This window comes from Pimephales promelas, chromosome 13 (genome assembly GCF_988280905.1).
Source record: "Pimephales promelas chromosome 13, fPimPro1.hap1.1, whole genome shotgun sequence".
NCBI classification, from domain to species: Eukaryota; Metazoa; Chordata; class Actinopteri; order Cypriniformes; family Leuciscidae; genus Pimephales; species Pimephales promelas.
In genome coordinates, this window is record NC_142781.1 from 12,186,170 (window position 1) to 12,199,489 (window position 13,320).

Here is a 13,320-nt window from a genome sequence, read left to right on the forward strand (position 1 = left end):
CCGGAAACTGACGAGCATTCCTTGCGTCGAATGCGGAACTTATGCGTGTATATAGCCCATTGAATGATTTTAAGGGATATTTAAAGTTGGGCCATACTGTGTGCATTAAAGCATATTAGAAAAATTACTTCTCTTATACTGACAGCCCTGTTCTTTGTCTGTTCAGTATTTTGTCACTATTTTGAAAGTCTCAAATCAAGAATCAAGTCGCTCTGACCTCAAACTGGATAAAACACTTTTTAAAAAGCCTATATTTTAAGAAAGGAGTTGAAGACCTACAGTGTGACTCTTGACAGTGCGACAAAAAATGCCATACTGTGCTTAAATGTAGCAAGTACAAAACAATCTACACATGACGTGCCAATCAAAAACACAGGCTGCAAATAGCACACTATTATAAAACTGCTCAATGAGTCACTGACTGCAGGGAAAAATGTGGGAGAGAGACGTGTGATCCATACAGAGGAGTAAAACGCTTCCAAATATAGAATGTAGGGTTGTGTAAGAGAGGAACACAATAATCCATTCCTGACCTGTTGAATTGATGCTCCGTGTCATAATTAATTCTGTCATCAGCGTGACAAACTCTTCATCAGCTGTGATTAAATATAAAAAACTTCCAGAGCAACAGAATATGACTCATCTCTCCAACTGATTCCCTGAAAGCGTGTGAGACTTAAAACTAAATTGTGCCATTCTTTCGTTCAGATATTGTCTCCTATATACACAGACAACCATACTGACACACAAACACCACAGCAGGTTCCAATTATATTTTTACTCAGTTGTTAGATAGAACACACTTCGAATTACCAGTGTTGAAATAATAATATATGATATATTTTCTAAAAAGTCCAATATTTTTTAAGGGATGTTTAGAATTGGGCGATACACTGTGCATTAAAAAGTATTATTTTAGAAAAAGTACACTATGTTGCCAAAAGTTTTGGGACGTCTTGCCTTTACATGCACATGAACTTTAATGACATCCCATTCTTAATCCATAAAGATCAATATGGAGTTGGCCCACACTTTGCAGCTATATAACAGCTTAAACTCTACTGGGAAGGCTTTCCACAGGGTTTAAGAGTGTGTTTATGGGATTTATTTACCATTCTTCTTGAAGCGTATTTGTGAGGTCAGGCACTGGTGTTGGACGAGAAGGCCTGGCTTGCAGTCTCTGCTCTAATTCATCCCAACGGTGTTCTATCGGGTTGAGGTCAGGACTCTGTGCAGGCCAGTCAAGTTCCTCCACACCAAACTAACTCATCCATTTCTTCATGGACCTTGCTTTGAACACTGGTGTGCAGTCATGTTGGAACAGCCATCAGACAGATAGTGTGACTCGTCTTTACAGACTTCTCTAGAGTCCAGAGTTGGTGTGCTTTACACTAGTGACCTACTATGCCGAGTCCTTGTCAAGACAGAGTCTTTGAAGGGTCGAGTCCGAGTCGAGATGAGTCCGTTGGTTTTTAAATACAGTCGAGTCCGAGTCAAGACCGAGTCTTTGAAGGGTCGAGACCGAGTCAAGACCGAGTCTTTGAAGGGTCGAGACCGAGTCAAGACCGAGTCTTTTAAGGGTCGAGTCCGAGTCAAGACCGAGTCTTTGAAGGGTCGAGTCGGAGTCAAGACCGAGTCTTTGAAGGGTCGAGTTGGAGTCAAGACCGAGTCTTTGAAAGAACAAGTCTGAGTCAAGACCAAGTCTTTGAAGGGTTGAGACCGAGTCAAGACTGAGTCTTTGAAGGGTCGAGTCAGAGTCACGACCGAGTCTATGAAGGGTCGAGACCGAGTCAAGACCGAGTCTTTGAAGGGTCGAGACCGAGTCAAGACCGAGTCTTTGAAGGGTCGAGTCGGAGTCAAGGCCGAGTCTTTGAAGGAACAAGTCTGAGTCAAGACCAAGTCTTTGAAGGGTTGAGACCGAGTCAAGACTGAGTCTTTGAAGGGTCGAGTCAGAGTCACGACCGAGTCTATGAAGAAACAAGTCCGAGTCAAGACCAAGTCTTTGAAGGGTCGAGACCGAGTCAAGACCAAGTCTTTGAAGCGTCGAGACCAAGTCAAGATCGAGTCTTTGAAGGGTCGAGACCAAGTCAAGACCAAGTCTTTGAAGGGTCGAGACCAAGTCAAGATCGAGTCTTTGAAGGGTCAAGTCCGAGTCAAGACCGAGTCTTTGAAGGGTCGAGTGCGAGTCGAGACCGAGTCCGTTGGTTTTCAAATACAGTCGAGTTCAAGACAAGACCGAGTCTTTGAAGGGTCGAGTTTGAGTCAAGACCGAGTCTGTTGATTTTCAAATACAGTCGAGTCCGAGTCAAGACAGAGTCTTTGAAGGGTCGAGTCCGAGTCAAGACCGAGTCTTTGAAGGAACAAGTCCGAGTCAAGACCAAGTCTTTGAAGGAACAAGTCCGAGTCAAGACCAAGTCTTTGAAGGGTCAAGACCGAGTCAAGACCAAGTCTTTGAAGGGTCAAGGCAGAGTCTTTGAAGGGTCGAGTCCGAGTCGAGACCGAGTCCGTTGGTTTTCAAATACAGTGGAGTCCGAGTCAAGGCTAGGGTGACCACCTGCTAATAAGCCCAAGGGGGGACAAGGGGTATGTTTCTGAGGGACAATGTGGGACACTGCTTGGCGCGGCGGTGCCCCCATCCCACGGGAAGACTCTGATAGTGGTTTACCCCTATCTAGAATTGTTACTATTGCCTTACTGTTTGTACATGAATAATTGTTAAAAAAAAACACATACCTTAGCACATACATTAATAATGCCCTATTCCCTAAACATCTGTAATTGCTGATATATTCTCATGAATAGGCCAACCAATGTGTATTTTTTTTTCTAAATAAAATTAATATTTTGAACATTCAATGAATTGACAGATGCACTTCCACTTACGATTTACTTTAGCTATTTAATCTGATTTATTTTTCATTACAATTAATTCACTTTAAATAAATAAAAATATAAAATTATAGGATTAACAGGAATTATAGTTCCTCAACACCACAGGAACAGTTTTAAAAAAAGTCGAAAAAAAGTCTAAACTCACAACTCCAGAGGTTCACGGAACGACAAGGTGTGCTGTCATGACAACAATGAAAAAGTTGACATCAACCTAGTCAGCAGGTCACGTGGGAGTGGCAACCAGTCTTGGGGATATGTCTATGGTCTTGGGGAAGTTCTCACTTTCTGAACTAGTTCAAAGTTTAGTTCACACATTTTAAAATGAACTAGTTCAGTTCAAAGTTTGCACAGAAATGTAAGATTGTTCCCATCTTCACCGACCTCGTTATAAAATCCGTTTAAATTATCATATGACGCCTTTGTCGACAGCGGCCGCGGTGCGACACTGGTGGCTTGTGTTGCCAGATTGGGTGTTTTTTTTCGCTACATATTAAGCCCTGTTCACGTTGAGGTTTAGCCGGGCTTTCGCCTGGAAGGCTCTACAGAAATCTGGCACCCCATTGAACGAAGTTAAACTGAGAGAGCGTGCGTTCACAGACACCAGAATGAACGAGTTTACACGTTAATGAGGACAGGCAGTAAAACAATACGTTCAGTTCACCCACAATATGAACGAGCTCATGAACGTGAACGAGTTCAGGCACAACGTTTGGCTGCCTGGGTCTCGAGGATATAGACTGACCGACTTTTTTTTTTTTTTTTTTTTTTTTTGAGCAAGCATTGATTATGCGTGACACGGTCTCAATTTGCGGGACGCATGAATTGGGCTTCAAACGCTGTGCGCGCACGCGCTACGCGGGACGGGTGGTCACCCTAGTCAAGGCCGAGTCTTTGAAGGGTCGAGTTCGAGTCGAGACCAAGTCCGTTGATTTTCAAATACAGTCGAGTCGGAGTCAAGACCGAGTCTTTGAAGGGTCGAGTCCGAGTCAAGGCCGAGTCTTTGAAGGAACAAGTCTGAGTCAAGACCAAGTCTTTGAAGGGTCGAGACCGAGTCAAGACCGAGTCTTTAAAGGAACAAGTTCAAGTCAAGACCAAGTCTTTGAAGGGTCAAGACAGAGTCAAGACTGAGTCTTTGAAGGAACAAGTCAGAGTTAAGATTGAGTCTTTGAAGGGTCGAGACCGAGTCAAGACCGAGTCTTTGAAGGAACAAGTCCGAGACGAGTCCGAGAAAGCAGAAATCGGTCTTGAGACCGGTCTCGAGTCCGAGACTAGAGTTGAGTACTACATCACTACTTTACACCACTGCATCCGACACGTTGCATTGCACTTGGTGATGTAAGGCATGTATGCAGCTATTCGGCCATGGAAATCCATTCCATGAAGCTCTACGCACTGTTGTTGAGCTAATCTGAAGGCCACTCGAGGTTTGGAGGTCTGTAGATATTGACTCTGCAGAAAGTTGGCGACTTCTGCTCACTGTTCTCCTCAGCATGCGCTGACGCCACTCTGTGTTTTTATGTGGCCTACCACTTCGTGGCTGAGTTGTTGTTGTTCACAATTGTTTCCACGAATGGACTTAGAGGCAGCAACCTATCACGATATACCAACCTATCACGGTACCACACTAGAATTCACTGAGGTCCTGAGAGCTACTGACTTAAATGTTTGTATAAGCAGTCTGTATGTCTATGTGCTTGATATTATACAACTGTGGGAGGGTGTCCCAATACCTTTGGCAAAATAGTGTGTATAGATGTCTGTTGATCAAGGCGAGGAATTCACATGACCAAATTGAATCTGTTGCAAAAACTGTGCTGGGATTTTTTTGTCCTCATGCAAAACATTCCTGGTTGTGTGTATTCTTATTGAAATGACTGGATTTCGCCCTTGAAATTTTGCTGCACAATTGTGAGATTAAAGTCCTCACTTTACTGACTGGCTGTAAACGTATGAATTTGCATCTATAACCAGCAAATACTGCGGGCAAAAGCAGAGTAGGTGCGATTTTAATTTTTTTTTTAAGGCTGTAAAGGCCTTTTCAATCTCTCTGAGAAATCAATGTCTTGTTAGCTTGTAAAAGCCGTTATTGGCCCAGTTTTCTCTCAGAATGCCCAGTGAGAGGCTGGTGACTGAGCTGGTGTCTTGGCAACAGTTATCTTGGGAGTATCAAATGCCACACAAGTGATAAACACAAAAACAAAGATAATATGCATAATCAAAACCATGAACCATGAGAACAGAATATTGTTGTTTTTTTATATAAAGAAAAGAGAAAATCCTGAATCAAACCTTTATCCCTACAAACATAACATATGCTCAATAAAATATACATTCTAATGGATAATGGTCTTTACTTTAGCTGAGTCATGTAAATTGATAATTCATTTGCATTAGCTCAGGTGCGCGTCTATTCTCCATTACAAACTGAAGATACCCTTCTTTTGCTGAATGCCTCAGGCTGTATTGGGCTGAGATTTCAGCCAGCTATGGCATCACTGAACTAATTACACACTAATTAACATATTTGAAGCAGTGTTAATGTGTTAGGTGTTTTGCCTAAACTTGTACATAGCACATAAGGTTGTGAACTGAAATCTTGAAGCATTTATCAGTGCATGTGTTAATGCGTGTTCTGCATTTTAACACCAGCTTGAATGGGTTATAAAACTTTCAGCGTGACTGTTTAATCAACAACAGATGTTCAGTCTCCACTAAAATCAGCTATTCAGTGCATGCGGTGCATGATAAGAGACAGTAAAACAGCAGCCCAGTGATTCAAGAGCATATATTCTGATAATGTATTTACAGAGCCTTAGCAGCATTGCAGTGACACAACTTCAAGATAAGACAAGCTGAGTTTTAGGTGTCATTGGTGTTGTTTTGTTTTGCTATACTTTGTTGTTTTGCTTTGTTTTGTTATTTTGCCGTTTTGTTTTGCTATACTTTGTTGTTTTGCTTTGTTTTGTTTGCTTTGTTGTTTTGCTTTACTTTGTTGTTTTGCTTTACTTTGTTGTTTTGCTTTGTTTTGTTTGCTTTGTTGTTTTGCTTTGTTTTGTTATTTTGCTGTTTTGTTTTGCTTTACTTTGTTGTTTTGATTTGTTGTGCTATTTTACTGTTTTGTTTTGCTTTACTTTGTTGTTTTGCTTTGTTTTGTTTGCTTTGTTGTTTTGCTTTGCTATTTTACTGATTTGTTTTGCTTTACTTTGTTGTTTTGCTTTGTTTTGTTTTCTTTGTTGTTTTGCTTTGTTTTGTTTAGCTATTTTAGTGTTTTGTTTTGCTTTACTTTGTTTTACTTTTGCTTTGTTTTACTATTTTACTGTTTTGTTTTGCTTTGTTGTTTTAATTAGTTTTTTTTGCTTTGTTTTGCTTTACTATTTTACTGTTTTGTTTTGCTTTGTTGTTTTAATTAGTTTTTTTTGCTTTGTTTTGCTTTGCTATTTTACTGTTTTGTTTTGCTTTACTTTGTTGTTTTGCTTTGTTTTGTTTGCTTTGTTGTTTTGCTTTATTTTGTTATTTTGCTGTTTTGTTTTGCTTTACTTTGTTGTTTTGATTTGTTTTTCTATTTTACTGTTTTGTTTTGCTTTACTTTGTTGTTTTACTTTGTTTTGTTTGCTTTGTTGTTTTGCTTTGTTTTGTTTAGCTATTTTAGTGTTTTGTTTTGCTTTACTTTGTTTTTTTTGCTTTGTTGTTTTGCTTTGTTTTGTTATTTTATCTTGTTGTTTTGTTTAGTTGTTTTGTAAGGCAATATGAGTTGCAGGTGTCATTAGTGTTTTTTTGCTTTGTTCCTCAGTTGTTTTGCTTTGATTTGCTGTGCTTTGTTGCATTGCTTTGTTTTGTTGTTTTGTTTTGCTGTTGCTTTACTTTGCTTTGTTGTTTTGTTTTGATTTACTTTGTCGATTTGCTTTGTTTTGTTTTGTTTTTGTTTGTTTTTGACAGTCCAGACTTCATCAGCATGCATTTTCACTGTATGGAACAAATTAGCTTTGACATTTTGTTCTGTGTTCCGCGAGAAAAGGTCATTTGAGTTTGGTGTGACATGAAAATCTGAGAGGATTTTAATGTACATGACGCTTCTGAACTTGAACACATGTGGTATGACTTAACTGGGATGTGTGGGTTTACCTGGAGTGGAGGCTTCGGTTCGATCCACACTACAGGCAGTCGGGAGACGAAACTGGATCCCTGAAAAGAACAATAGTCATTAGTAGTGCTGGAATAAATCAAATTGTGTTTAGGTGCAGTCACTGCACCCTGTCTCCAAACATTTCAGATTCATCAATAAAACATTTTAAACAGTGAAGAATAATATTCAATCTGACACCAGTTGTTTGGGTCTCCAGATATTTTCACTAGCATTATTCAGTATTTTCTTATTAATTTTAAAGTAAATGTTAAAAAAGCATATTTAAGCTATAATCAGTGGTGTCAGATTGTTGAAAATAAACAAAGATATGTACATTTAAAAAGTCAAATGTACTTAAAACGACAAACGAGCCAGAACATTTAGTTATGAATAAAGAATTGGTATTTGATAGAATTGTTGGCCAAAAAAGGTTTTGGTAACACTTTTTTAACAGGTTTTTGGTAACAGGTTTTATGTATGTTTATGACGACTGTCATTAAGTGTCATTCGCTCAATTATGACATTTTTAATGCAAATATGACATTGTTTGAGATGTCAATGATATGACAACTTGACATAAACCAATATTATCATAACCTGTCAGTGTTTTGGTAATGACAATTTGACATTACAAAGACAACATCAATTGTCATAAATATGTAATAAACATGACATAGGAGATTAATTATAAAAACATTGGTGATTGGTTAACATTCCATTAAACTGTCATGTGGCTGGCTTTGACATGAGGCAATTAAAAGTGTGTCATGAATATTTTTCTTGACCTCAAATACACTGGTTGTACAAATTGAATTTGTCATTAAAATGTTATAATAGCCTCATGACAGCCAATGAAAAAAACAACTTCCTGATAGTTTAATGGAATGTTAACCCAGAAAGCCAAGTGATTTCTTAAGTTTAATTGTGAATGACACTTAATGGCAGTTGTCATAATCATGCATGAAACCTCCTTCATATTCATGACATGTGTCATGTCAGTCTTATGCACACCCCTTCAAGTAAAGTGTTACCAAGGTTTTCTCGCCTTTTTAAGCAATTCTCAATGGTTTTCTTCCCAGAATCTCTCAGCTATTAATTCAAATATTAGTTAAAATACTACCCTTGTGAAAAAGAAGTATCACATTAAAGTGCCTATTATGGAATAGCGCAAACTAATGTTTTCAGACACTTGCATGTAAATACATGGAAATGTATTACTTAGTAATTCAAAATTATATTAAATGCCAATTATACAAAAATCATAATTCTGTCTTTGAAATATGGTTGTAAACTGAATGTACTAACATTTATGGTAAACGCAAATATACTTAAATAGTGTTAGAAATTATAATCAACTTATGTGCTTTAGTATGTTGGTCAACACATTAAAATAATGTACTTCTTTAAAGCATGTCAAAAGATGAAAACACGATTTATTTTGTACTCTAAGTAAAACAAATTTGTTTTGTTTTCGGGTGAACTATCCCTTTAATTAAGAAACCTGATCGTGAAGGTTTATTCTCTTTAAGTACACATAAGTGACCTTTTATTTTTATGTATTTATTTTATTTTAGATTATATTAAAACATATTAAATAACTTAAAATTTTTAAAAGTAAAATGAAAGAAAGTACACAACAAAGGCACAATCAATATAATTAGTATACTTTTTTTCACAATGGTATTGTCTCATATGCTAATAAAAAAGATGCTCAGATCCAGTCGATATATAGCATCATATTTCATCCATCATTTGTAGTTTGTGTGCGCATCAAGTGTGGGTGGCACTTGGTGATTTGCCAACTTGGCAAGAAAACCATTCAGAACCAAACCATTATTACAGTATATACACTTTAAATACACAATTTTATTTTAATATACATTTTAGATTTTAAATAATAATTTAAAACTAAACAATTTCTGAAAAAAATAAAAAATAAAATAATAATAAACCAAAGGTAATGGAGGCAAAAATGCAAAAAAGAGACAAAACAAGTATTTTAAACTAAAATTAAAAATGAACGATTTAATCAAATGCATGAACGAACATTATGGAAAAGAAGTTAACTTAAAAAAAACTAACAAACTAAATGATGTTCTTACAATACAACATTTTGTAAGATTGTTTTTTACTTTGAAGTCAATTTAGATTAAATTAAAATATCGCAATAAAAAAAGTAAAAAAAAATGATATAATATAAATTATATGACTGCATTTATACAGATTAAAAACATCATTCTAACGTATATCCAATTAAAATACAGAATTATTCACAGGTATTGGGTCAGTATCAGATTTCAGTTCCAGTGCCTCCACATAAAAGGGGTTAAAATTCACCGTGGTGCCAGTTCATTCACCGTGGATTCCAGTAAGACCGTCGCTTGATCCTGTACGTTTCATCTGGGTCGTCCTTATCATGTGTGCATGGGCTCTGACAGTGCTGAAGTGATATGCTTAGTAACTGTGTGATGACATGAATGAAGGATGATATGAGACACAAGAAGAATAGGCCCACATGAAGACTAATGTTTCAAAACATGAAATTTTACTTAATTTAATTTCAAGTGCACCTGCTGTAATTCTGCAAGCCTGGTCATAGTATGCGGCTATACGCAACTATATACTGGACAGAATGCAAAATGCAATTATATATTTGTATTTTCCATGCATAACGAAACTTTGTTTACTGTGCACAGAATACGAACTGTAGACCGTATAAGTAGTAAGATATTGTACTATTGTAAACATGTTAGTTTACCGTACTAAAGAAAGGTTCTTATTCTAAAATCTGATCAGATAAGCAATGTCCAAAACTGATGCAAAATACAAAAATAAAAAAGCTTGTTTGACAAAATGTTGACAAATGTAGAGAGCTGTCAGTTGTTACTTCGTGGTTCACAGTCTAACATCATGGCAACCCAAAATACTCTAAATAATGGTAAAATCCCTGTAACCCCGAGTCATAAGTGACTCTCTGTGGTCCACAAACGAAGTGCGTGAAAGACAATTGACTATCAATTGATTTCAATAGAGTTTGACACTAGCATGTTTCAAAGCTATTGACAACTGTGTCAAGCAGGGCGGGGCCGAGAGCTGTGGGAAAGGAGCTAGGCCGGTTGTGCGAACACAAATATCAGGCATATTATTTTATTTATAATATAAATATTTCAATTAAAAATGTATATGTTACTCAATCAGTAATCACTACAGGTTGTCTCAATTCAAACAAGCCCACACACAACATAACATGATGTTGAGATCTTGAGCAAATCCTCAGGGAGTGACATGACTTAATGCTTGGCTATAGGAATTCTGGGATTCGATCACATCACGATCTTGGTGCAATGTTTTCCAACGGCATTTGAAAGTTCAACCAATGGAAACTGGTTCTCGGGTATAGTCTCGTACTCTACCGTAGTACGATGCATCGTTGAAGTGATCAACTATCTAGTTCCGACTATTTCCCGAAACCATACTGTCGCAAATTGGTGGTTGAACTACGTTGGTTAATGATGTCACGCAGGGCGGTGGAGTAATCATTTATTTTAATGAATCTGTTTTAGATCGAATCAATGCTAGATGTTTCGCTATAAATTACGGACATGGCATCTAAGGACTATTTCAAATTTTTCTCAGTTATTTTGCTTTATTTTGCTTTATTTTCAATCATAGGCTCGTTCTTGCGTACTAGAGCAGCACACTCTTCAAAAACGACAATTCTGGACAAACTAAACTAAAAGATGTAAATGACATTTGTATGCATTCTAAATAAAAGATATAGATTGTCTTGAATGTCAGATTGCTTATTTTTCTCAAGATAAGGATTTATTGAGTCCACGTGTCATGCAAACAAGAAACTCTGCTAACTCTTCTAACCACAGGTCGAGAGTTGTCGTTCAGACCACACAACTTTGCCATGCTGTTTACGAATGTTTGTTTGAACTATGTTTTTGGGCATAGTTACTCGTGACCATAGTTTGCTAACAATGTTTTTTACTGTAAAAAATTTGACAGTAATTCTACGATTTACTGTAGAATAGGAGCGCACAGCTGAAACAGCGCTGGAAGATCATCACTCGTCCACCATGATCTTATAACTTATTTGTATGTTTTGTGGCATTTACACATTTAAGTAGTTTTTCTGTTCATTAACACTCAGATCATTTGCTTGGAGAGGTTTTTGGACTTTTGATAAAAAGGATGCCTCAGTTCTGAACCCCATAACTTTTGATTTCTTTGAGATATCAACACAAAGATAGGATGCAGATGAGATAAAAATCCTGATCGGAGCATCCCTAGTTAGTATACTGTACAAATATCATAGTGTACTACCATATTCATATAATAATGCTCAAATGTTAGTATGATTTAATTGACATATTAAATTGATCTGATTAAAATGTTACAATAGATTTCTATTTTAATTAAATGTAATTCTTTTGGTCTTTCTATTCATCAAAGAATGCTGAAAATTAAATAAATTCAAATAGTTTCCAGATTTCCCCCCAAATGTATTCAATAATAATAATAAATATTTCTTGAAAAGAAAATAAGCATATTATAATGATTTCTGAAGGAAATAAAATATATTACAATAGAAAGTCATTTTTTTTGAAAACTGAAATAATATTTTATGATATTTCTGTCTTTATCTAATTGAATAAATGCAGTCTTGAATAAAAACATGATATAATATTTTGATTTAATTTGTGGATAGTAAATTTATAATCCCACTTTGTCTGTCATCTTGGATAATTTATTGCCTCCAATATAGACTTGTTTATGTATTTCAGTGATGCTTTTGTGGTGGATTAGACATACGGTGAATGAATGAATGAATGAAGATGGATTGGAAGATTTACATGGATGGAGAGAGGGATGAGCAGTTCTCTGTCATGTCTAGTCCATCAGAACCAGTGTCAATTCCACTTTCTCCTGTGGTGGTGGAGTGGTGGTGGTGTTCACACACCTCATCTCTCAGTGGCGATCGGAAGTTAGAGTTGGCTCCAATTTTTTTTCTCTCCACATACATACATACATACATACATACATACAGTGGCAATGCCCCCATGAATGCAGAGTGGATGTCAGTATGATTACGATCACTACAATCGATTAAAATCCTTCCACACATGACATCTTAATGAAAACTAACCAAAAATCTAACCAGAAACTATCCTTAATTTTGAATGTAAAATGTGTTGCGGCAGCATGTAGACAGAGGCAAGACAGCTTGCGTGCCTATCGGCCCTTTGGTGACGGTCCTTCGCGCCCACCACGTCCATTTCCTTGTTATAAACCGGCAGGTCGGACAGGGAAATAACCTGGGCCCTGAACAGTGTGTTGAGGGATTTAGGCACATATCCGTGTCTTGGATTCAGTACGAGTTTCGAGTCATTTGGCCCAAATTACAAACACGCCGCGTTACAAACATGCACTTTAGAAGAGGATTCAGCCTCTTAGGCTATGTTTACATGGAAACTATCTGAAGAGAAAACACAAAAGTGGCGATGCGATATCACTTTTTATTCTGCGTTTAGACGAGCGTAATGGGTGGGAAATCCGCGTTACATATGGTGACGCAAAAGTGTATGAAATTCGATGTAGTATGCACGCCAGGCGGCTAGGTGGCAATGTGAAGCATTTGGCCAGTCGCAGGTTTTGTAAATGCAGCTATGGCCGCCACATAAACTTTGAGTGTGGGATGGGGTTCTGCCTTAACCAGCAGCTCTTGAAGGAAGGAGAGAACTTCTGTAACCCCGAAGTCTAGGGATGAAAAGCCACTGGCTTTGCACCAGCCAGCAAACACCGACCATTTCAAGGCATAAAGTCATCAAGTAGACGGCACCCTCATGTTGTCCGAGGGGACCAAGGTGTGATGACCTTTTATTCGGGGACAAAGGTGCCTCAACACGCTTTCAACTGCCATAATTTCTAGATAGTTTCTGTGTAGGAGCTTCTCTCGTTCTGACCACTGGCCAAAAAACGGTCTACCCTTGTGCAGCGCTCCCCATCCCGAGGTGGAGGCATTCGTGGATACTACCTGCAAACTCGAGGAAGTCCCCAGGTTTAGACCTGACTGGTACCAGTCAGTGGCTTTCCAAGATTTCAGTGACACATTTCTGTGCTACCTTGAGGCGAAACAGACCGGAGGCCCAAACGCAAGGTGGTACTCGTGCTTTTAGCCATAACTGCAGTGGGCACATGCAAAGCAGACCCAGCTGGAGTCCTGATGATGCTGAGACCCAGCATTTTTAGAAACCTCTTGACCGCTCAGTCTATAGTGCCGCAGCGAAAGGATTTCG

At 37.8% G+C, this 13,320-nt stretch overlaps 1 protein-coding gene across 2 annotated transcripts in view; it reads right to left on the reverse strand.

Annotated features, from left to right (window-relative positions):
* The window catches only part of dlgap2b (DLG associated protein 2b), a 141,759-nt gene that overhangs the window by 34,106 nt on the left and 94,333 nt on the right, over positions 1-13,320 (reverse strand). For both annotated transcript variants that reach the window (XM_089118480.1, XM_089118479.1), the window contains exon 7: positions 7,015-7,074. In XM_089118480.1, the coding sequence (XP_088974606.1) occupies positions 7,015-7,074 (60 nt within the window). The remainder of the gene's footprint in view (positions 1-7,014; positions 7,075-13,320) is intronic.